General features: G+C 45.1%; 5 protein-coding genes across 10 annotated transcripts; 3 read left to right on the plus strand and 2 right to left on the minus strand.

Annotated features, from left to right (window-relative positions):
* The first annotated feature begins 462 nt into the window (after nt 1–462).
* Nucleotides 463–2,166, plus strand: LOC105270067 (PIH1 domain-containing protein 1). The gene is made up of 5 exons (XM_011310755.1): nt 463–684; nt 768–1,454; nt 1,520–1,663; nt 1,755–1,805; nt 1,881–2,166. The coding sequence occupies exons 1-4, from the start codon at nt 625–627 to the stop codon at nt 1,788–1,790; spliced, it is 927 nt and encodes a 308-aa protein (XP_011309057.1). The 5' UTR covers nt 463–624; the 3' UTR covers nt 1,791–1,805; nt 1,881–2,166.
* Nucleotides 2,167–2,169: 3 nt separating this feature from the next.
* On the minus strand, nt 2,170–4,200 carry LOC105270068 (sphingosine-1-phosphate phosphatase 1). 4 transcript variants are annotated; one of them, XM_011310757.1, is made up of 5 exons: nt 4,046–4,200; nt 3,849–3,973; nt 3,080–3,735; nt 2,743–2,967; nt 2,170–2,684 (listed from the first exon to the last, which is right to left on the minus strand). In XM_011310757.1, exons 3-5 carry the CDS (start codon nt 3,667–3,669, stop codon nt 2,267–2,269), a joined length of 1,233 nt encoding a protein of 410 aa, XP_011309059.1. In that variant the 5' UTR covers nt 3,670–3,735; nt 3,849–3,973; nt 4,046–4,200; the 3' UTR covers nt 2,170–2,266. The 4 variants fall into 4 exon arrangements, with proteins under 4 accessions (XP_011309059.1, XP_011309060.1, XP_011309058.1 ...); XM_011310758.1 differs by having other exon boundaries at nt 3,849–3,903; nt 4,027–4,200; XM_011310756.1 differs by having other exon boundaries at nt 3,849–4,200.
* Nucleotides 4,201–5,012: 812 nt separating this feature from the next.
* On the plus strand, nt 5,013–18,570 carry Vps13D (vacuolar protein sorting 13D). Of its 2 annotated transcripts, XM_011310760.1 has the most exons (5): nt 5,013–5,370; nt 5,444–15,547; nt 15,858–15,884; nt 16,083–16,243; nt 16,316–18,570. In XM_011310760.1, the coding sequence occupies exons 1-5, from the start codon at nt 5,274–5,276 to the stop codon at nt 18,134–18,136; spliced, it is 12,210 nt and encodes a 4,069-aa protein (XP_011309062.1). In that variant the 5' UTR covers nt 5,013–5,273; the 3' UTR covers nt 18,137–18,570. The 2 variants fall into 2 exon arrangements, with proteins under 2 accessions (XP_011309062.1, XP_011309063.1); XM_011310761.1 differs by lacking the exon at nt 15,858–15,884.
* Nucleotides 18,571–18,704: 134 nt separating this feature from the next.
* LOC105270072 (tumor protein p63-regulated gene 1-like protein) lies at nt 18,705–23,088 on the plus strand. 2 transcript variants are annotated; one of them, XR_892495.1, is made up of 8 exons: nt 18,705–18,967; nt 19,091–19,298; nt 19,359–19,535; nt 19,592–19,696; nt 19,770–19,903; nt 20,115–20,278; nt 22,755–22,934; nt 22,997–23,088. XR_892495.1 is itself a non-coding variant. In XM_011310764.1 (6 exons), exons 1-6 carry the CDS (start codon nt 18,871–18,873, stop codon nt 20,300–20,302), a joined length of 909 nt encoding a protein of 302 aa, XP_011309066.1. In that variant the 5' UTR covers nt 18,706–18,870; the 3' UTR covers nt 20,303–20,423. The 2 variants fall into 2 exon arrangements, 1 of the variants encoding a protein (XP_011309066.1); XM_011310764.1 differs by lacking the exons at nt 22,755–22,934; nt 22,997–23,088 and having other exon boundaries at nt 18,706–18,967; nt 20,115–20,423.
* On the minus strand, nt 20,789–22,738 carry LOC105270071 (uncharacterized). Its single transcript, XM_011310762.1, has 2 exons — nt 22,485–22,738; nt 20,789–22,407 (listed from the first exon to the last, which is right to left on the minus strand). Exons 1-2 carry the CDS (start codon nt 22,549–22,551, stop codon nt 21,002–21,004), a joined length of 1,473 nt encoding a protein of 490 aa, XP_011309064.1. The 5' UTR covers nt 22,552–22,738; the 3' UTR covers nt 20,789–21,001.
* Nucleotides 23,089–23,227: the final 139 nt, after the last annotated feature.

A 23,227-nucleotide genomic window follows, 5' to 3' on the forward strand; every position in this document is an offset into this window, starting at 1 on the left:
AAAAACTCGATTATCTCGCGTTCTATGCGTCCTAGCGCAAAAATACGCCCAGATTCGTAAAGGGCGCGACGAGACGCATCGATTCCATGTGTCGAAAAGTCGATTTTCGCGAATTTTTTTTTTTTTTAGAAAAACTCGATTATCTCGCGTTCTATGCGTCCTTTTTCGCGAAAATCGACTTTTCGATACATGGAGTCGATGCGTCTCGTCGCGCCCTTCACGAATCTGGGCGTTTTTTTGCGCTAGGACGCATAGGAAGCGAGAAAAATTCCAGTCAGTGGAATCTGTGACATCAAAGAGCTCAGAGTTGTTAAAAGGGAAGCTGGAGGGATATTACTGAAAAGTCGCTGAGTCTGCTAACGACAGATATCCCAGCGTTGCGTGTGGCGCCCTCCCTTTCTTGGGGTGCAGCACTACGATGCCGTTGAGGTCATTCAAACCCCCAGAATTGAGTCTCTACTTCAGTCAATCCTCTTTGCACTTGCCAATGACAGCCCATGCTTCTCGTCTTCTCCCCGCATTCCAAACAATTTTGCCGGTCTCTGGACATCCTGTCCACAATTGTGATAATAAATAGGGTAATTGTTGGTGTATTGAACATTCAAATTGAATTGTCCAGTCAGAATGCCGAACACTCTCCTCGACGTCGACGAGTCGCTATTAAAAAAGAACCTCTTGCTTGCTGTGAGAATATCCTTCAATTTGTTTTTATCCTATCGAAGCAATCATTTGTATTTACATGATTTTTCATGATCTTTACCTCCCAGGAATATAAGGAAAACGAGGATGAGTTCGATCGCCTCCTGAAGACCTTGGAGGAACCCCACACACCGTCAGTTGTCTTCAGACCTCACCCTGGGGTCTGTGTTAAGACCAAAGTTGATTCTGGGGGTAAAATATTCGTCAATATCTGTCACACCACGGAAATTCCACCCCCCGAGGACATCTCTGATGACAGATTCCATGAGATCCTTGCAGAGGATTCTCCAGCCTGGTGCATACCCATGAGCATTGGACATGAACGACTAGAGGCTGATAAAAGTGGAAGCCAGTGTCCTACGTACGACGTCGCAATAAATACAAAATTTTACAACAAATGCCAGGAGAAAAAACATTTCTTTGCCTTTGCTGTCCTCACTATTCTCTCAGCCATCGGAGAAAAGTACGACAAGGTCGTTGATTCTGAGAATTATGTCGTCTTGAAGAATCGAAAGGTCGTGGGGAAACTGCACGACCACAGGGTGGCAAAACGACCCCCCAAGTACTCGTCAGCCAATAGTGCACCAAAGCCTCTGATCCAGGAGATCTCTGAAAATAAATTAACAAAATCCAAAGATAAAAAACAAATGCTTGAGAGCGTTCAAGTTGCTGATAATTCTCACTACGTAATCTTTAGAACACCGAAGGCAGGTGAACCTCAGAAATTAATTGGATACTTTAAACTTCCCAATCAGGTATTAATTTTTGACTCTTTTATGCTGCTAGAAATTACGGTGCTCGATTAACAAATTATTTTCAGTGTTCCAAAAACGATATCCGAGCGGATATCGGTGAAGACAGAATTCTAATTGACGTAATCTCGTATAATTACCTCGTTGACATCTTCGTTCCATTCGCAATTGACCAAAGTTCAACGACGGCTTCCCTAGACACTGATCTCAACGTAAGAGTTTTTTTCTCACAATAATAATTTATAAATAATTGCTATCAACCGGTTTTCTACAATTCATTTATTGAACTTGTTTGTCAACTAGATACTAAGAGTGGATATGCCACTGATATTGACGTGAATATGACACAATGAGGTATTTCTCGATAATTAAAAGTAATTAATTATTAATTACGCGCGTATTCTAATGACTGATCATTGAATTCCCTAGGCCTGGCGATGGAGCGATCGCTGCGATATCAAAAGAACACTTGAGAATATCTTAATTTACATTAGTGATGTCTCATCTTAAATCTACATTTTTATTTTACAAACAAGGAGATTATTATTTGCAAAGTAATTAACTAAGGTGACATTAAATATTTCTGTTTTGATTATTTTTAAAGCTAGTTCCGAACAATTTCTTTTGAACAACAAATTTATGAACAAAACCTAACAAAAAATATTATGGTTTAACGAAAAATATTATGGTTTAACAAAAAATCTCAAATTTTTTGTCTCCACCGAATTCATTTAATTAATTTTCAATTTGTCGTTGTGGGAAAATATAATTTCTAACTTTTTTCAATTGAATCAAAATGCAAAACTATTATCGTCTCACATTTCTGTGTAAAATGTCGGCCTTCCAATTCCCATAATCGTAAATACATTGGGCAGAAGATAAACAGTGTTTAAACCGATCATGAAACAGCTGATGTACTTGCAAAATAAATCAACGAATACTTTGTTCTTGTTCTTGAGTGAATTCTCACTGTTAATGAGGTCTTTGGGATTGACCCTGAGTATGGCACATATTATGGTGTACCCCAGAAACTTGCTGATGGCCTTTGTGGCGAAGACACAGCAAAAACCGAGGATTGTGCGTAATATCGTGCACCCTAGCATCGTCCGCGTCGGCCACATTATGCTGTAGGGTGGTGGCAGAAGAGGAGGCTGCATTGCTCCAGTCTTGAAGTTAATAAGAGCCCCTAAATGAGCACCAGTTGTCACGGACACTACCATCGCCGTGTCACCCCTGGAGCAATAATTTTTTTTTCAAAATTGATCAATCGTTTTGAATGAAATAATTTTACCTCGTCGGTGTCCACTTCTCACTGGTCGGATAATAAATAATAGTAGCAACACTCATAAGGAAGAGTATAAAAAATGCCGCCTCATTGGTGACTAGATAGTAATCGGTGAAGTCAACGACTGGCACTAGTGGAATCATCATCATGATGGCCAGCAGGAGTCCAGCCACGATATCTAAGACTGTGTGCATGCCTAGGTACAGTCTGCTCAGACAAATCAACGAACACCTAGAACGATAATGAGATAATCTATCTATAATCGAACCATTTATCAGTGATAGTAAATTCTCAATATTCATGGAATGAAGAGTTATTGGAATGTAAAATGACAAATACCCACCACAAAACGGCGACGACGACTCCCGCAGGAATTGAATAGACATATCGATTCAGAGTAAACAAGATAATGCCGAATGGAATGGCCACTCCAACCATCGCATGGGTCGATGGCATTCCGTACTCCTGCGACCATTTGCTCTGAAGTCTGACAGCTGGGGGACAGGCAGGACGTGGCCAGCAGAGGATGTCCTTCAAGGCCTGTCCAGCTGTCATAACTATCGACCAGACTAGGATTATTCTCCTCCCAACGGCTCCGTCAACATTCCAGAACCAAAAGGGAATGAACGAGCAGTAGAACATCTCGTCACCCAATTCTGTTCCAAAGAGGAACAAATAGTACCAGAAGTAATTGTTCACTGGCACTCGTTTGTCCGGTAATTTTTCCTTCGCGTCAATAGAATCAGTCGCGTGAGCGATTCGTTTACCATTTTCACGGGTTATTCCGTTCTTCTCGATTAATCTCGATTGATCATCGGTCTCGGAGGTGAAGGCTCTTGGGGATTTCTCGTGACTGATGTCCACGCCAAAGAATTCCTGGATTCTCGCCACCAGGTGAGCATCCTTGAGGTCTTCTAACGTCTCTCTCCACATTTTCTTGGGGTTCTAGCTTTTCACTCACTTTTCTAAGGCCTCAGGATGGATATCACAGTCACTAGACTAAAAACAAATCATTTTCAAGTTGAATCTAAATCTCTTCACGAGATGAATGAATGACAATTAATTAATTACTCTATTAGAAGAATTCTTATCTCAATTGATGATCCCTTTACCTCATGTCTGAGCCGTCAGTGTCAGTTCTACCTGGGATGCAACACTTCTGGAAATCTGCGCACGAATGAGATGGATTTACTCCAACAATTCACGATTTGTCAACGATAAAATCGAATGTCTCTGACTGGCAAAAAAAATCACGAGTGATAGATACGTATGTAAGTGCTGACTTCATACCTCGTAATGCGGTTCGTACTTTGTCTCAAATTCATCCTCTCTCATTCGCTAGTCTCTCTCTGTTTTTGCCGCATTAGCCATGAATTTTCCAATGCTCAAAAAAAGAATATCGATATTCGGTATCGCATCAGATCGGAATTTGTATCGATATCCCAATATATCGCCTTGATAAACATCGATACACATCAAGGATTGACTAAAGTAGAGGCTCAGTTCTCGGGGTTTGAGTGACCCAAGCGGCATTGTAGTACTGCACCCCAAGAGAGGGAGGGCGCAACACGCAATGCTGGGGTGTTTTTTTTTTATTAACGAAGTTTTTATTGCAATGCTGGGGTGTCCATCAAGTCGACGGGGTGAATGTTATTTTCTGCTGTACGAATGCTTTTTGTTTTTCATTTGTTTAACTGAAATTTAGCCGACTGTAGCACGTACGGAAGGGGGAAACCACATCTTGTGGAATTTCAATGGAAAAAATTATTCAATGTATTGAATATATACCACTAATGAATTTAAATTCTTAAATTAGCGCGTTGTCCTAGCGGTAACGTGCTCGACTGGCACGCCGGCGGCCCGGGTTCGATCCCGGCATCAATCATTTTTTTATTTTTTCAAAATAATTCCAATTTTTTTTTTTGTTAATGGCAAATCAATCGAAATATCGTTTAAAAACTGAATATTTGAAAATCCAGGAGATATCCAGTGAAATTGAAAAATTAGCAATTTTTTAAAACGATACTTTTGCAAAATATATACTCCTAATGAAATCAATCAGTCAATCCTCTCTGATACACATACAATGAATATCCATCACCCACGACTCACACTACCCTAAAATCGTCGCGTTTTTTTTCCATAAAAACCCGCCGCAATTCAAAACCATGGCGGGAATTGTGAGATATTGTAGATTTTCTTGCGCGTGTTTTGGCAATTCATTTATTCGTCATTTACTCCGACGGTACAGAAGATCTCCGACGAACAATTCCAATTATTCCTGAATAATCGCGCAATGTTTATTTCGATAAATTATTTTCTACTTATCGTCACACTTGGAAATTCCGAAATCAATAGTCTAAATCAGTGGCACGTGCATTCGAGTACCAGCTAATTAACATTTCCGTTTTCAACCGTCATCAGAGCTCAGGATATATTGAAGTACCGGAGTCTAACCCACCAAGGAGAAATTCTATTGTACTTCTGTACCTGATGATTGCATCAACAATTCTGAGTGTTGATACGCATTTACGAGAATGCTGGAGGGACTCGTTGCCTGGGTGCTCAACAATTATCTGGGCAAGTACGTGGAGAACCTGAACACAGATCAGCTCAGCATAGCCCTCCTCTCCGGTGAGCCCTTTAAATTTCTCAAATATTTATTCTGAAAAAGCCCCGAATATCTAATAATTTCTAAAATTAACAGGTGAGGTAGAGCTCGAGAATTTGCCCTTGAAAAAAGAAGCTCTACGTCACATTGGCCTGCCAATTGAGATAAAGGCAGGTTTCATAGGAAAAGTGAGAGTACAAATTCCAGTTCGTCAGATCAGATCTGCCTCATGGGTGATTGCTATCGAACAGCTGTACCTGGTGGCCGGGCCAATCAACCTAGAGGATTACGACAGCGAAGTTGAAGAGCAGATCATCCAGGAGTACAAGCACAGCAGGCTAGACTCGTTGGAGGCGAGATGGCGAGCCTCAACAGAGCGAGACCCTGGATACTACGCCTCGAGCTACAGCTCCTGGCTGAGTTATGGCACTTCCCTCGTAACGAATATAATCGAGAACCTGCAGTTGAACATAAAGGATGTACACTTTCGTTACGAGGACGATGTGACCCCTGGACTGTCAGACAAATCTGGAGTGGCTCTGGGGGTGACGATCAAGGCCCTCTCAGCCCAGAGCTGTGACGCCAGCTGGATTCCAGGATCTACTTCCTGGAATTTCAACGATGCCTCCTTCAAGCTGATGGAGCTCGATGGGCTATCCATCTATTGGAACCACTTGGACTCCTCTCAGATGTTTGGTAGTCTCAATCTTGGTGACCTGGCTGTCGCCATGAACGACTCCAGGAGCACCATGTGGAAATACATACTATCCCCAGTGAGTGCCTGCGCCAGGATCAAGAGGGACAGGTGTGAGAAACCTCTAAGGGCCATCAACAGACCGAGGATCGTCGTAGATCTCCAGCTGGATGAGGTGCCACTACTGGTCACCGATGAGCAGTACGAGCAAATGGTCAAGTGCATCAAGGAGCTGGAGGACATTGAACGGAGGAGGAGGCAGAGACGATGTCGTCCTCACTCTTCTATCTCCGATGCTCCAAAGGACTGGTGGAAGTATGCGGTTCGATGTCACCTCGGGAGAGACGCTTTAAAACCAAAACCCACGTGGAAGGACATTTATAATAGAGGAGTGGACAATGTCTTCTACGTGGACACCTATCAGAGGATCCTGGCGACACCCACAGCTATTTTATCACCAGATGCTAAAGCCAGGAAAGAGGCAATTGAGTATGAATTGAATTATGATGAGTTAAGGGTTCTCAGGGAACTTGCAATGGCGAAGGTCAGACCTCCTGTCCCCTCCAAACCGTCGATACCGGAGACTGAGGCCAGCTCTCCAGCTGCGCGTGGAATGCTCGTCCAGTGGTTCCCCCAGTGGTGGGGCTGGTATTCAAAGGCTCCACAGGCTTCTACCAATTCTACTCAATCTGGATCTTCGACCTTCGATGGAGAACTCCTGGACGTTCTCGCTGATACCATTGACGATAATACTCTCCTCAGGAGGGATACCGTTTTCGGACAGTTTAATTTCACTCTCTCGAAGGGGGCGATTTCTCTCTGCACCAGAAATAAAGACAGTGTTGGTGATAAAATCGTTATGGAGTTGCAGTTCGAAAGAGTTGTACTGAGCTACGAGTCTCGCCCCAGGTCTGGCTCTCACAAGTTTTCTATCAGCCTGGGGGCACTCTATCTTCACGACTTTTTGACGGTTAATTCAATGTTTCCGATTTTGATTCAACCTCAGACACTGCCGGTCTGCACGTCTCGGTTGAGATCCTCGTCGGAGAAACTTGTGGCTCAGCAAACTTCTCAACAGCCTCTTTTTGAATTGATCTACGAGAAAAAACCATTTCACGTTAGTACAGATCACTCTCTGCACTTGAACACTAGATCTCTGGACGTTGTGTATAATTCTACAGCCATCAGGTGGCTCGTGGACTTTGTCAGCAGGCCCCATAAAAATTCTAGTAATCCCAGGCTCCAGGCCATGAAGAGGAGAACTAGGAGGCAACTGATGAAGAATTGGGAGCAGATTCTCGAGGGTGATTTTGTGTATAGATCCTCCTGGGATCTGCAGTTCAATATTTCAGCTCCACAGATTCTTTTAGTTGAGAATTTCCAGGAATCCACTGCAGCTGTCGTTGTCGTAGATTTTGGAAGGCTTCATTTGACTAATAGTATCGATAATAAAAAGGTTGTGCTGAGGCCAGGATCTCCTACGAGTGAAGACGACATCGATTTCAGTCAAGGAAAGGACATTAAGGACTTGGAGAGGGACGACGACGATGAGGAGGAGAGATTCCAAACCCCTTGCTCCACTCCTCCAGGAAGCCAGGAGAATGGCTCCGTTCAGGACTTCCAGGGGATTTCAGAGTCTGCTCTTCACCATAAATTGTATGATCAGTACAGTATATACTTGTCGGACCTTCAGGTGCTCGTTGGAAAAGTCAAGGACAACTGGAAACACGCAAGGACCAGGGGATTGTCGACTCTTCACGTCCTGGAGAGATTCAATATCTCCCTTCAGATTGAAAGGAGAGTCGTTTCCACAGTCGATCCTCAGTTTCCATCGTTAACGATTTCCGGAAATTTACCCAGATTAGTTGTTCACGTAAATGAGCAGAAGATCGAAGCCCTGAGATCCATGTCCAATCAGTTGATCACGAGTTTATCTGGAGCAGAAGGATTCGGACAAACGTCGGCAAGTGAGCCAGAGAGCCCGAAGAAAGAGGAGCACTTGGACAAAGCCATGAACCACGCAATGATGATTCAATTCATGATAGACCAGATGACCTTTGAGCTGCAGTCCAGAGGGAGGAGTGTCGCTGAGCTCCAGGTGTCTGGGGTCAGAGCAGCCATGACTAAAAGACCAGCAGATGTCAGTGTATCGTTGTCAGTTCATGGGTTGCTCCTCGTGGATGCTATGCAGGAATTTGGCCCTGATTTTGAGCTGCTAGTCGCTAGTCACAAACACGTGGGGATGGACAGTGTCTCGGGGAGCTTGAGAGACTCTGAGCCAACCTCTCCAGTTTCACCAGTCTCCCCTGGCTCCCCTGATCCCACAGTCTCCAGGAGGCTTACATCACCTGTGGCTCTTACTCGTGCTTTATCCAATTTAGCTCATGACACAAAGAATTTATTCTCTCCGAGGAATAATTCCCTGATGGGGTTAGATCAGCTGGACAACGAGGCCCTGATTGTAGTGGAACTCACGCTGATCGAGGATCCCCTGGAGAAACTCAGAGTGGCGAGTATTCAGTTTAATAACCTTGATATAATTGCCAATCAGGAGACCATCGTGGAGTTGATTGGCTTTGTCAGGCGTCTATTGCCTTCTTCGAAAGTCCCGAAGAATAAAACAATCACCAGGCAGGATTCCATCGTCAGTCTGAGTGTCGAAGGCAAACCAGAGAGAACTGAAATCACATTTGATTTTCACAGGCTGAATGTTTTGCTTTTGAGAGCAGTGATGCAGGACAGTCACCTGATTGGACAGAAAATAGCAACAGCCACGATGTCAGATGCAAGAATTCAAGCGACACTGGCTGCAAATACTTCGATATCGGGGTCTCTCGGTGGTCTTCAAGTACTCGATCAGACACTAATTGGAAAAACTCATCAGAGGATTATCAGTGTGGGGCGGGATCCCCTGGCAAATCCCTCTCACAACCCCCTGGAGCACGTCTCAGGCCTGTCAAATCAGCCAGAGGCCTTCAGCTTCTCAGCGAGCAGAAATTCAACAGCTGAGAGTAGTGGACCACCTGACAGTGTCAGCATCGCTGTAAGGATTGGGAGTGTCTGGTACACACATGCCCCTCATCTTATCTCTGAACTTCGGTCATGTGCTGATGAGTTTAAGCAGTACCTGAGTAAACTAGCGAGACATATTGGTGCAGCTGCCACTGACATGGCAATGGGTCTGGTCCACGAGGACTGGAGTGGACCCCAGAGAAAGCGACTACCCAGTTTTTCATCAGTGGATATTGAGCCCAGTTCTGGAATTCTCACGCTCAAGCTCGATGTCGTTCTAGACAGTCCTGTTCTTGTGATACCGAGATCCTCTCACAGCTCTCAGGTGTTTGTAGCTCACCTAGGAACCATGACCCTCCAGCACGAGCCTTCCGACGATACTAAATTGACTGTGAGCCTCGATGTTCGTGACATCAATCTTTATTCTCTCGACGTCAGTTCCAAAATCTCCCACATCACTGGGACGAATCTGCCCCTGAGAGCAGACGACATGTACAGCTGCAAAGAATCTGGGAGACCAATTCTTCATGACACATCGTTGAAAATACTCGTTGAGAAGGGATTTATAGCTTCCCTTCACAGCTCTGGATTTCTTCTGGATCAGGACTTCCAAACCGGCACTCAACAACCGATTGTTCAGGTCCATGGGGGTGTAATAACTCCATTGAAGGTCTCGCTGTCCAGGAGTCAGTACGAACAGCTTCTCGACACTATTCACGTGATATTTTCAGCTCCTCCGAGCACCTCTTCAACTCTCCCCCCAGCAGAGAGCACGTCAGCCTCCAAAAGTTATTCTAAATCTTTTCAAGTGGCCATCAAAGTTTTCTTCGAGCTCCCTACTCTGAGCATTCAATTAAAGCAGGATCACTCAGAGCAGCCCTTGGTGGAGCTCTCCATGCAGGAGTTCGTTGCAAAATATGAGAAGCTGTCGATGACAGAGTCAACTACACAGGTTTCGCTCAGGTCTCTCCTGATGGAGGATCTTCTCTGTCCAATTGGCTCGAGGCACAGGTCGATGATGCAGTCCTCGGCTCCCAGTCGAGCAAAAGTGCCTCTGGGTGTCTCGAGATCCTGTCCAGATCTCGCATTCAACAAAAAATGGAGAAGCGAGTATGGCAGGGGTTCCCTCCCAGACAGACTCGAAACAGATACTCTTTACGGTACTGTTCCTGCACACTGGAGGAAGGCCTCATCCCTCGTGGGGACCCCCAACACACCTCCACCGTCCCCTGGAGCAATCACCTGTGAGGAAAACCTCGTTCTTATCAGCATCACAATGAGGGAAATAATCCCCAAGAGCAGTGACTCCTTGCCTCCGCGTCCTATCCTCCAGAAATCTGTCTGCATCGATTTTAATTGTCTCGATCTGGTTGTCAGTGTCGAATCCTGGATGATCGTTCTTGATTTCTTTGGAATTGGCACGAGCCAAGTGAGCTCGAAAATTTCGACGAGAACGAGAGACCTAGCAACATCGACAACTTCAATTGCAACAGCATCAACTTCGACTGCAACCAATGGTCCAGGAAACGAGTACATAGATCCCTCTGGAGCCGTCAAAGAACTCCACTCCGATACGGAAATTGACATTCGGTCGTTAACTCTTGTTCTCACTCGAACAGACAAGGAAATTGCTAAAGCGAATATTTCTAATGCGAGTATGACGATTGTGAAAGCCTCGGGGAAGTCTAAGGTGTCTGGATCGCTGGGCTCGATGTCTCTGTTGGATTTGACTCCTCATGGCCGATTCTATCGGGAGAGATTCTTGTCATCAGGGAGAAAAGCTCTCAACTTCCAGTACTCGAGTTACGAGGACTCCAGAAAGCTCTCCTACGACGCTAAACTCAAGCTCCAGATGTCGTCAGTGCACTACGTGCACACTCAACGATTTGTCGCTGAGCTCCAGGCGTTTTTCAGGCATTTTTCGCAGTTGCGTGCTGTTATGCAGAATCTCCGGTCTGGAGAAGTGCCCATTCTCTCGATGGAACAGACTAGGGGAACAAGACTCTCTCTGGAGCTTCATGCAGGCGCGCCTGTGATCCTTCTCCCTGTGAGCTCTCAATCAGACAAACTAGCTGTTCTCGATCTCGGCGAATTGACTGCCCACAACTCATTTCATCACTCCAAGGACTCCACCCAGTGTCTTCTTGATATTATGCTCCTGGAGCTGGTGAATATGGACGTGTACGCAGCGCAGAGGATCAGGCAGAGTCTAGAGGGAAATGACTACGATGACAATATCGGTGAGACTGACACCCTGATGATCGGAGGATTCTACCTGAAGAAGCTGGGGCCATCTCTGCTGACGGAGAAATGTCATTTGAGCTTGAGAATTGAGAGGAACTTGGATACCTACGTCAACAGGGATATCCCAGACCTGAGCATTCATGGGACGTTGTCAACAATGAATTGCGCCCTGGATCCAGCCCAGTACATGCTTATAAGAGGTCTTTTGGCTCACAATATTGGGGAGAACCTGGATGACATTCTCCACTTCCTGGACGATCTCCAGGAATCCACTGAGTACTTCATGGCTGAGGAAGCGGTTGGGGGAAAAGTCTGGACCAAGTCCTGCATTATCCTGGATATCGTCAACGTTGCTGTGAGGCTCCACCCCAATCACGGGATCGCAGCGCTTGCCTGCGTGAATTTTATCAAGTCCAGGCTAACCCTGGACTCTCTGAGCGATGGCTCCCAGGATATCGATCTGGTCTCCCAGGAAATTCTGGTGATGGACACGAGGTTTCAGGATGAGCCCGTTAACAAGCGTTCTAACGTCTTCACGAGCATCCTCCAGCCCTTGAAGACCTTCGGGGGAATCGAGGACAGAGTCCAGGCCGAGATCCACCACAGGAGGAGAAAAAACAATGCTGCGACGACTATTCTCCTCCACAGCATGAGACTGACAGCTATTTTGGATTGGTGGGAGGCAGTCAGGGACTTCCTCGTCCTCAATTCTCCAGAGCCTGAACCCATAGGAATCGCAAGACCTCCCCTTGTCTCCCAGGAGATCGATTCCTCGTCCATGACATCCGCGCCCGTCGAATTGAAACTCAATCTCACTGACTCTGAACTTGTGATCGTCGAGGATACCTCCCTTTGGGATACCAACGCAGTTATTTTAAAATGCACTGCAGTCCTGGAATACAGATCTCATCCACAGGGCGAGGAGAAGCCTCTGTCTTGCAATTTATCTCACTGCGAGTTGTACTCCTGCATCCTGGGGATGGAAGAAGAGACAGCGTTGTCCATTATCGATCCAGTCGGTGCCAGTGTTGAATTGACGAAGGAGAGGGCCCTGGAAATTCAACTCCAGCCACTCAATGTTAAATTAAGTTATCACGATGTGACAATGTTTGGGCGAATGGTCAATTCCCTTCCTAAGCAGACCCTCTGGGCTAAGCAGAGGTCCTTGTCAGGCCCCCCAGCCAACGCCAAGAGCCACATAATGAAACTCTCTGCCCTGGGATTCGCTGAAACTGATTGTGAAGCTGCTCTGGACGTCTGCAATGGACAACTGGATGATGCTGCCTTGTGGCTGACTCAGCACGCAGTCCCCAATGCTGAGGATAGTCGCTCGAGAGATGGATTCCAAGCGATTGAGATCGAAACCGCTTGTCTCAGAATCTGTATCATTGATGACTGCAGAGATGCTGATGTTCCTCTGGCTGAGCTCGTCCTCATGGATTTCTATCTGAGACAGGCTTTGGAGGGTCCTGGCTTGATGCGAGCCACTTTGGGTGTGGACTACTACAACAGAGTGCTCAGTGGGTGGGAGCCCTTCATCGAGCCCTGGAAGACCAGCGCTAGGTGGGAACATAGTGTTGGGAATACTTTAAATACCAAGAGACTTCAGGTGGAAGTGCAGTCAGAGGACTCAGTTAATGTCAATATCACGTCGACTCTCGTGGAGCTCGTCAGTCTGGTCAAAGACAACTGGACACAGGATTATTATCTCAGCAATAAGCACGATCCTGTCTCCAGATCGTCATCGACATCGTTAAGTAGCCTCCAGGGCTACTACAGGAGACGATCACCATTCGTTCCCTTCGCTCTTAAAAACGAGACAGGCACGAATTTATGGTTTAAGACGTTCATCGCTGTTGCCGATGACGTTTGCCAGATAAGTGAGAATTTTAATGATGATAGTAGTCTGATCCGAGATAAAACGTGGTGTGAAGTGCCATCAGGGGAGACAATACCATTCACCTTCGAGGAGAGGGGAAAACTCAGACATCAGACGACTCATCAAGTCAGGAGGCATCAGATAGCTGTTCTCGTGGAGGGTTGGAAGCCAGTGGATCCCGTGACTGTTGACAGAATTGGAGTTTACTTTCGGCATGCCAGTCCCGATCTCAAACTTGTGGGATCGAATGCTGGGAAAGCTAGAGTTGTTTTTGCGGTGGAGCTCGAGGGATCTGCGAGAAAACTCGTGACAGTGAGATCAGCCCTCCAGGTAGCCAATAAACTTTCACACCCAGTGGATATTAAACTCGAGAAGCTCGGCTTCAGCCAGCTGGGGTATCTGAGTGGACCTGTGAACGTCCTAAGCTCCAGCACGAAAGTCCTTCACGTGCCTGAGCACTCAGTCATGTCTGTACCCCTGACTCACACCAGTGTGAAGATGCACATCAAGCCTCAGCACCCTAATTACGCTTTTCAGTACTGCATGGAGCCTATAGAGTGGACACTCGTGAAAAAACCTATGGAGATTATCGAGGTGCTCACCACCTGCAGGACCAATCAGAATAATCTCTTCAGGATGTGTGTCGCTGTGAGGAGGGACAATTATCCAGCTGACGTAGGGCAAAATATTCTTCCAGCGCACACGATTTCTCTTCTTCCTCCGGTCACACTGACCAATCTTCTGCCTTACGAGGTGATGTACCAAGTGTCGATGGAGAGTGGGAGAATCGCTCCAGGACAGAGTGCTGATCTTCACAGTGTCAACGTTGAAGAGCAATTCGAGATCACTGTGCAGCTTGATGGATATCCTGGGAGTGGGACTTTGATACTTTCTCAAATATCTGGATCATTCGTTGGGAGGATGAAGCTGACGGACTCTGCTGGGAGGATCCTCTACCTCAATGCTGTTATTATCGTCGAGAAGGGATCAGCAGTGAAGATCAATATTATAGCTCCTTATTGGATCGTTAATAAGACTGGACTGCCATTGGTATTCAGGCAGGAGGGGGTGGGCTCAGAGGCTGCTGGCCAGTTTGAGGAGCACGAGAGGGCCAGGATGGTGGCTCCACTGCTGTTTTCCTTCAGTGATGAAGAGGCCAGTCGAACTTTAGCTGTCAGGGTGGGCTCAGGGGTGCATTCCAACGGTATTGCCCAGTGGTCTCAGCATTTCCATCTCCAGCCGGGAGTGCAAGTTCACCGGCTGCGGATCAGCCTCAGGGATGGACGACCTGATATCGTCTACCTCATTGGGGTCTCTACGAGGACAGCCAGGGGGAGGTACAGGGCCACCACTGTTGTTACCCTCTCTCCGAGGTATCAATTGCACAACAGATCTTCTTGCACGCTGGAGCTAGCCCAGAGGTGTTTCACCACTACTGTCAGTCATCCAGATGCTCAGGCAACGTACATCACAGCAATGCCTGACTGCCACATGCCGTTTCACTGGCCCCGGCTCGATAAGGATCAGTTGCTTTGCGTCAGGACCATCGATGTGCCTAATTGCATGTGGTCTGGTGGAATTATCCTCGATGGCAATCACTCCTTGACCATTAATATCAGGGATGCACTGGGCAAGATGCATTTTCTCAGGGTCGACGTCGTTCTCCAGGAGAGCACCTACTTCATCGTCTTCACTGATGCCAACACAATGCCACCTCCAATAAGAGTTGACAACTTTTCCGAAGTCGCCTTGACCATAAATCAAGCTGGGGTCCTTGACAGTCTCCAGTGGACGGTCAGGCCTCACTCATCAGTGCCTTATGCACTCGATGAACCGACCCAGAGTGCTAATCTCATGGTGACAGCACCTGGAGGAGTCACTGGCTCCTACGATTTAAATCTCCTCGGGGAGAATCGATGCCTCACCTACGAGAATTTCATTTATATTGCATTCACTGGTACTTTCAAAATCGATGGCGATCTCGGGACTGGAGAGGGTGGCCTTGACCCTCTAGATGTCGAGACCCAGAGGCTAGTCCTGGAGGCTGGGCCTGGGGGCTGGGTTGCCCTCAGACGAAAACAGAATGGGGCGAGGTCTCAGCTCTGGCGAATGACTGGAGATGGGCAGCTTCAGCATGAGGGCTCCAGTCCACCCAGGGACAAACATTCGAGAACTCCTGACACCGTTCTTGTCCTGGACATCGCTGGTACTGCTCCACAGCCGTTCACTTATTGTGCTCTGGCCTTGAGGAGGCCCCACCATAGGAGACGATCCACCCAGACGTGGAGATTCACTGATGATGGGAGACTCTGCTGCGCTCATAAGAACATGTGTGTCCAATCCAAGGACGGATTCATGGGACTCTATGAAGGTTTGATTTTTTTACCATTTGCCTGGATTAGGGGTATTTCAAGTTGCTTGGGCAATTGATTCATGTATCATACATTTTTTTTGTTTATTTTTTGGTGTTTTTTAATTTTTTATTTGTCGAATTCTGTATTGAAGTGAAAAATGACTAATCTAGAAACATGAGAAAAGTTAATGAAATAGTTTAAAAAATTGTCACCACCTCTTGGCATTTCCATACGGAATTCCCCTGAAAACTTGAAGCAATTAATTGAAAATCATAACTCGAAATACCCGGTAATTAATGTATTGATGAGAAAAAAAAAATGTTCCAGGCGGCAGTGTCGCCCGTTGGCAAATGTGTACGTACAGATAAAAAAATAACGCTGAAAGCGTTACTCAATATGCATTACGCTTTTATTTTCACCTCATACTCATTGCTTCACTATTGAATGTTCACGTCAACTGCTTGACCAATGCATTTTGTAATACTTACATGAGTAATTAACATCACTCTAACTAAATGTTGAGTCAACACTGATAAGGAAATTAATTACCAGGGAGTGAGGCCGTGTTGGGCCCCCAGACCCAGAGCGACCCACCACCAATTGAACAGAGAGTGGGAAGACAACGACTGAGACCTGGATCCGGATTTCTGTCCGTTCGAGTCACGACTGATGGACCAACTAGAGTTATACAAGTTCTGGATATAAAAGAAAGAGTAATTGTACTTTACCACAGCCTTTTATCTTTCCACATTGCAACAAAAGACTAAAGTGGTATTTAATTCTAGAAAAAGACATTTGCTCTCCTCGAGGAACGAGACTGGTCGCACATAGCAGTAGCTCAACGTCCCAGTCAGGTAGATCCCGCTACGAAGAACCCTTCAACGCTCTCTTCAGAACTCCAGGTGACCATCAGACTGCCTGCGGGGCTGGGGCTATCAGTGGTGTCCAGACGACCAGTGGAGGAGCTCCTCTTCGCTCGTCTCATTGGAATCGCCTTCGAAACTATCCAAACCCTTTCCAACACTACCCTGAACCTCAGCATCGACGACGTACAAATTGACAATCAACTGTTCGAGGCCCAGTGCACCTCGATCCTCTACATAACACGTCCCTCTCGAGCAGAGAATGACGAGAGGCCAGCGATTGACATTGCCACCGAGAAACTACCCTCGAAGAACCAGAATGCAGAGATCTTCAAGCACCTGATCGTCAGCATAAAGCCTCTGTGCGTTCACCTGGAGGAGCGTCTGATCCTCAAACTGGCAGCTTTCGTGGGTACTGGGGGGTCAGAGCTCGATGTACCTGTGGATGAAAACGATTTCAAGGCCCAGAGACTTATCTCTGAGGTGTCAGCAGCCCACGCCAGGAGATACTACTTCGGGGTTCTCAAACTCGTCCCCAGTCAGGTGAAACTCAGTATTCTTACAACCACAAAATTGCCTAGACACCTTCAGTCTATAAAACGAAAGCTAGGGCTCACCCTCATCAAGTTCGAGGATGCATCGATCGAGCTGGAGCCATTCGTCAAGAAGCATCCTTTCGAGAGCAGTCAATTTCTCATTCACTCGATCATAAAACACTACAAAGATGAGCTGAAGTGGCAAGCAGCTGTGATCCTGGGTTCTGTGGACTTCCTGGGTAATCCCCTGGGATTCGTCAACGACGTATCAGAAGGTGTCTCTGGATTAATCCACGATAAGAGTGTCACGACTCTCGTGAAGAACGTGACACATGGCCTGTCAAATTCAGCAGCTAAACTCACCGAGTCCCTCTCCGATGGCATTGGCAGAGTGATCCTGGACGAAAGCCACGAGGAGATGAGACAACGAATCCGTGCAAATACTGCTGGCAGCAGTGATCATCTAGTGGCAGGGCTGAAGGGTCTGGGCTTTGGATTCCTGGGGGGATTCACCAGCATCTTCAAACAGACGTACGATGGTGCAGCCAACGAGGGCTTTCCTGGATTTATGTCAGGTCTGGGTAAGGGTGTCGTTGGTACTGTGACAAAACCAATGGTTGGAGTACTGGATTTGGCGAGTGAAGCTGCCACAGCCATCAGAGAATCCTCGAGAAGTGCTCACCGGGCGATACCCAAGAGGGATAGACTCCCCAGGGTTGCCAGTGGTCCTGCAGGACTCCTCCCTCCATACAATTACCATCACGCCGAGGGCCAGGAGTTCCTCTACACCATCAACCAGAGAAACTATTCAGAGCTCTATGTCGCCTACGAGAATCTCTGCTCTGGAACTGAGAATCTCAGTATTCTCGTCTCGAATGAGAGAGTCAGAGTGATATCTGGCAGTACCAAAACTGTCGTCACCGAGGTCAGTCTTGCTGATTTAGTTCAGTGTCAGCCGATTCAGGTGAACGAGACAAATGGCAGTATCTTGTATTATATTGAATTGACGTCGAGAATCGACTCTGCTGGTGGAGTTGGCTTCGATGGACCTGAAGTCCTCAGGAGACCCAAAGTTAGATGTGATACGGAGGAAATTGCCAAGTGGGTCTCTCAGCAGATTAATTATGCCAAAGGAATGCACCAGGAGCGCAGGCTCACCCTCATGTCCTCTGACAATATGTTAGACGACATTCATTCGTACAAGTAATTTTCATTTGCGTTATTTATTTTAATGAGAGAATAACTCAAAGGGTTTATTTATTATTTCGAACTGTTTGAGCTGAACACACCACAATCTCTAGCATTGCTATTTATATTGAATGGGAATGGGGCTGTGAATTACCAGTTAGATTTATTTTCACTGGAGCTAAAGATAAAGTATGCGAGAGTCAGCGAATTATAAAACATGCACAAAAGACTGAAAATACGTAATATTAACGTATGCAATCAACAATTTTGCCTATTTTGCTTGGTTGAAAGAGTAGAATGAATTGTTAACTATTAGACAGACTATTATTAACATATCATTCAGTTATTTCCGGTTTAGCAGTGGCTGCGTATTAGTTATTTGATTGTAAATACGTATTTATTTTTCAGTTTAATTGATAAAACCGAGGTAATAAATGTCATAGCTTTATTTTGCCCAAAATACAAGATGGTTTTGAAGAAGTTATTTTACCAGATATTCCTTCCAAATTATTTCCTCGAGTGGTGCGCAGTCGAGTGATTGCGTCGGGTAAGTCTTCCCCACCAGCTGCGCACTTCTACGTCACTTGATTGCTTTAACTGATAATGCACTTTGAAAAGGTGAGCTGCTATCGACTTGAAGTATCCAAGTGTCAAAATAGAAAACCGGGGGAATGTAGAGGAGTTATTTACTGTCAATAGTGATATTTATTTGCCGAGGATTTGATATTATCCAAAAATCCTTGATTTAACCTAATGAGGATGATGAATAATCAGTTGGATAATGATGAGGGGCAGATGGTGAGTTTCGACTCAGCCACCCTGAGGATCGCCAAGGAAAACGACGATTCAGGTAAATTCAATGTTTATTATTCATTACTCCGGAGGCGAAGACCTGAATTTTTTAGATGTCTGTTTGAGTTCGTCCCTGAGTCCCGCTGTGGCTTCACTGGTGGTTTTTTTATCATTCATTCAGACAACAAAGACACGTATGCTCGTGGATCATCAACCGATGCACCCAGACCATCAGCCACGAATGTCGCAAGTATTCCCTTTCGACATGTGGACACCCATTCGTTTTTTTCTGACAGAAATGAAGTCGTCGAGAGAGCTGTCAAGGAATGTCAGGAGACTCTGCTGACAGACCAGAATGATGAGGTCGTTGGCACCTGGTTGTTGACAGAGTACGTGGAACAGTAATTGTCAAATTTCGGTCATTAATTGCTGCTCAATTATTTTTCTAGGATAAGCCTGTGGGATACCGAGAAGGAGAGGATTGTAATATTGACGAAGAATTCAATATTAACAATAAAATACGACTTTATATCGCTGAAAGTTATAGCTTTTCACAGAATTCCTCTGGGGGATGTCGACACCGTGGCCTATGGCGAGCTGGAGTATCCAGCTGCTTCAGTTGCTCCGTAAGTCTTGGATAAGTGGAATTAAATAAATCCGGTTGAAAACATGTGTCTTACAGGCGACTAAATGGATTTGCTGATGGATTATCTTCGGTGATTCAGTGCGCGATACGTCAGCAGTGGTCATCGATTACCGAAAGATCTGATATTCATTTTGAGCCAAGGTACATCAATTTTCATAGATTCTCAGGGAATGAGAAAATAAGAGGATAATGAGAGATAATCCGCTGTTTACAGAAAGCGTAATATGAATGGAGTGAGGATAATGTGGAACAAGGGGAAGCCCTTGTCATTCGAAAAGAAGTGGAATCCCTTTGGTAAACGTATCCCCTGGCTCACATTCGCCAATCACCCTCTTTACTGGCATAAAGGTGATAACTGCCTGAATTTTTGTAATTGTAGAATAATTACTGGTACAAAGATAATTAAAAAAAATATATATGTCAGGGATTTCGATGAGAGGAAACTGATTTTGCTCGAAAATTCCATTTTCTTTATTAAAAAATATCGAAAATTTTGTCCTTATAAATTATATTAAAAGTAATTACACGATTAATAGTTATTTATATATGCCGAATGCAGGATCAAATGAAGAAATATCGAGATTCGACGCAGACGCCCTGCACTCAGCCCTAACGACAATTCTCTCCGACTCCTGTAATTTCGTGAATCAACCCCTCATCGTGGAGAACTACCTGGGGCTCGGTGCATTGATCCACAACAGGAATTCCCTGGGATTCTTCAAAGTTCGTGGAAAAGTCAGCTTCTAATCGAATAAACCGACCTAACAATATGATATTAACTTCCAACCGATCCAATCTGCATGTTCTACCCGAAAACTAACATATTTCGATTCCCCGCTTAACGAATAAATTAACAGAATAAAGTTAATTGCTTGAGTGTAGTTTATTCATGTCTACTGATGACACAGACTATTGTCCATACACCTGAGGCACTATACTCTTCTGTTATCGATTTAACAGGGGGAAAAACGCTCGGTTTTCCCTGGTTCGATGACGATAAACGTCACAGAAACGTTGACCAATGTAATACGCAAGTAAAAATAAACAAAAAAGTCGATTATCCAGTTTAAAGGCCATAATAATGAACAACAAATTGATTAATACCTGGTTTTAATTAGTGTTGCGAGAATTAAGTCACTACCATGAGGTTGTTCGATCGTTTAGCAAATTTATTAGGATTAAGGAAAAAAGAAGTTAATGTGTTAGTTGTTGGACTTAATAACAGTGGTAAGTCAACGGTCATAAATCATTTCAAACGCGAGGACGACCGTTGCATTGATATTGTACCCACTGTTGGGTTTAATGTCGAAAAGTTTGCATGTAAGTTCCATAACCAGTGGACATTATCATCCATCAATTATCATTAATACTGTAGAAAAATATTCATTTTATCCGAAGGTGTTGATCTATGAAAATCTATTAACATTAATTGTCAATTGCCTTCCACTATTTTTTTTTCTTCGCTCCTTCCTTTCCTTTCGTCAATTTTTTTTGTGTTTTCTCAGCGACAATTGGACTAATGTCTACTAAAGTATTCGGTTGCTGTCTATTTTTTTTAGATCTGTGCAATGGGGTACTGGAGACTGCCTTCATAATTCTGGGATTTTTCATGGGGTTTTTACCATGTGGAGTGGAGTCGTCAGAGTCTTTCGGAGGCAATTTTGAGAAATTCAAGGTGCTCTGTCTAATTTTTGATTTTTTGATAGGCTGTGGGACCTTTTGCGGACTGTTTTGCCCCGGTTGAGTCTTTGTTTGTACCTTTGGTTGAGTCTTGGGTTGAGCCTTCGGTTTAGCCTTTGGTTGAGCCTTCGGTAGAGTCTTGGGTTGGGCTTTTGGTTTTGGCCTTGACTTTTTTATCACAGGCTTCTTCGTAGGCTGCTTAAATCTCTCAGGCTCCTCTGACACCTGTGATCCAGCCTCTTCTTCAGTTTCTTTATTCTCCTCTAGAGAAGGCGATCTTTTTCGTTTCGTTGGAACTCTTCTTGATCGGGTGGGTCTGGGACCTTCTTCTTCAGAGTCAGACAAATCGTTCACGTTTAGGATCTCTTCGCCCACCTCTGTAGCCTTCCACGAGAAAATATTGTGATTGGACTCTTCAATGTGCCGATAGGCCCCTATTAAATTCTCTACCCTAAAGATCTTCACGAAGGATTTCAGCCCCTTGACATCGTCCTCACTCGGTTTCTTCTTCATGCTCCAGTCCACGTTCACAGTGCTAGGCCTAGCCTTTCCGTAATCGTAGGACAGATACACAGCGATGTCCACGAAGTTGTCTGACGATTTCCGATACACCTGGAGAAAATTGCACGTGATAAGGACGAAACTATAGTCTGCATCTACCCTGATGTTTTTAACATTCTTTGTCAATTCTTTCAGCTTCTCAAACTGCTCTTTCCTGTCGACGTAGCAATCCAGGTGTCTCTTACAGTTCCTGAAGAAGGGGATGAGCCCTGTCAGCTTGTCAATGGGAGTGTCCTGGAGGATATTCTCCAGAATTCCACTGGAGGGCATAATGTATTTCCCTATCCTTCCGCTACCATTCTCAGTGAAGAATTGCAGTGTGTACAAAGAACCATTCTTGATCGTTGAGAAAGGCGAGAAGTTGAAGATGTACTCGTGTTTAGTGAATTTAGCGCAGTACAATCCTGATAATTTATACAGCTCATACTGCAGGAGACAATCAACATTCTTCAATCTGTAGGACCTCATTGGCTGCACTGGCAGCTCCAACATTTCTGTGTTATCAATGTCCCCGAATTTCGGCTGGTTCAGAGCAAATTCTATTTCGGTTATCAAATCCTCGAGTTCACTGATCTGACTTCTCAGACTTCGTTTCTCCTCCTCATGAGGATCTAAAATCAACAATCCATTATTGTTTATTCCATCACATTGAGGTTAGGAGCAAATAGGATCAGGTATTTTAACTCACCTTCTTCATTGAGCTCCTTCTCGTCGTCCTGGATTTTCTTCCTCCTCGAGCTCTTCTTTTTTTCCATAATAACTATCCACTTATCCTTTTTCACTTGACAAAAATTCGAATTGTGTGAGAGAATAATCACTGGACGACCAGATGTCCCGCCAAAACATTAGCAGCTGATATCCCCCACCATAACGATCGGCTTCTCTCCGATTGGCCGACACAAAATTTTTGTTTTCACTGTTTTTCGCAATATTGCAAGTATTTATTTTCTGATTTCAGTTAAAAATGTGCACTTTACAGCGTTTGACATGTCTGGACACGACCGATACCGATCCCTCTGGGAGCATTACTACAGGGATTGTCAGGGGATTATTTTTATCATTGACAGCAGTGATAAACTGAGACTGGTGGTGGCTAAAGAGGAGCTGGACATGCTGCTACAGCATCCTGATGTGGCCAGTGAGTTGTGAAACAATTTCCAGATATTAAAAAAGAAATTGTATGAACTCATTATTTTTCAGGCAGAAAAATTCCAATTCTCTTCTTAGCGAATAAAATGGATCTGCCGGACTCTCTGACGACGGTGAAGCTCGTGGCAGGTCTGGGACTCGACAGAATTCACAATAAGCCCTGGCACATTCGAGCAACGAATGCAGTGACTGGAGAGGGCCTCCAGCCAGCAATTGAATGGCTCACAGATCAAATACGAGACATCTACATTAATAATAAAAGATAACTACTCCTGTAACACC

This window comes from Fopius arisanus, unplaced genomic scaffold (genome assembly GCF_000806365.1).
Source record: "Fopius arisanus strain USDA-PBARC FA_bdor unplaced genomic scaffold, ASM80636v1 scaffold00078, whole genome shotgun sequence".
In the NCBI taxonomy this organism is placed as follows: domain Eukaryota; kingdom Metazoa; phylum Arthropoda; class Insecta; order Hymenoptera; family Braconidae; genus Fopius; species Fopius arisanus.

Excerpts from the sequence above, each read along its gene's own strand:
- LOC105270067 (XM_011310755.1), top strand. The coding sequence starts at position 625 with ATGCCGAACACTCTCCTCGACGTCGACGAGTCGCTATTAAAAAAGAAC. Across the intron at positions 685-767 it reads AAAAGAACCTCTTGCTTGCT|GAATATAAGGAAAACGAGGA; the intron begins GTGAGAATATCC and ends TTTACCTCCCAG. Across the intron at positions 1,455-1,519 it reads ACTTTAAACTTCCCAATCAG|TGTTCCAAAAACGATATCCG; the intron begins GTATTAATTTTT and ends AATTATTTTCAG.
- LOC105270068 (XM_011310757.1), bottom strand. The coding sequence starts at position 3,669 with ATGTGGAGAGAGACGTTAGAAGACCTCAAGGATGCTCACCTGGTGGCG. Across the intron at positions 2,968-3,079 it reads GTCGTCGTCGCCGTTTTGTG|GTGTTCGTTGATTTGTCTGA; the intron begins GTGGGTATTTGT and ends TTATCGTTCTAG. Across the intron at positions 2,685-2,742 it reads GAGAAGTGGACACCGACGAG|GGGTGACACGGCGATGGTAG; the intron begins GTAAAATTATTT and ends TTATTGCTCCAG.
- Vps13D (XM_011310760.1), top strand. The coding sequence starts at position 5,274 with ATGCTGGAGGGACTCGTTGCCTGGGTGCTCAACAATTATCTGGGCAAG. Across the intron at positions 5,371-5,443 it reads CAGCATAGCCCTCCTCTCCG|GTGAGGTAGAGCTCGAGAAT; the intron begins GTGAGCCCTTTA and ends TAAAATTAACAG. Across the intron at positions 15,885-16,082 it reads TGTCGCCCGTTGGCAAATGT|GGAGTGAGGCCGTGTTGGGC; the intron begins GTACGTACAGAT and ends ATTAATTACCAG.
- LOC105270072 (XM_011310764.1), top strand. The coding sequence starts at position 18,871 with ATGAGGATGATGAATAATCAGTTGGATAATGATGAGGGGCAGATGGTG. Across the intron at positions 19,299-19,358 it reads GGCACCTGGTTGTTGACAGA|GATAAGCCTGTGGGATACCG; the intron begins GTACGTGGAACA and ends TTATTTTTCTAG. Across the intron at positions 19,536-19,591 it reads CCAGCTGCTTCAGTTGCTCC|GCGACTAAATGGATTTGCTG; the intron begins GTAAGTCTTGGA and ends TGTGTCTTACAG.
- LOC105270071 (XM_011310762.1), bottom strand. The coding sequence starts at position 22,551 with ATGGAAAAAAAGAAGAGCTCGAGGAGGAAGAAAATCCAGGACGACGAG. Across the intron at positions 22,408-22,484 it reads GAAGGAGCTCAATGAAGAAG|ATCCTCATGAGGAGGAGAAA; the intron begins GTGAGTTAAAAT and ends TGTTGATTTTAG.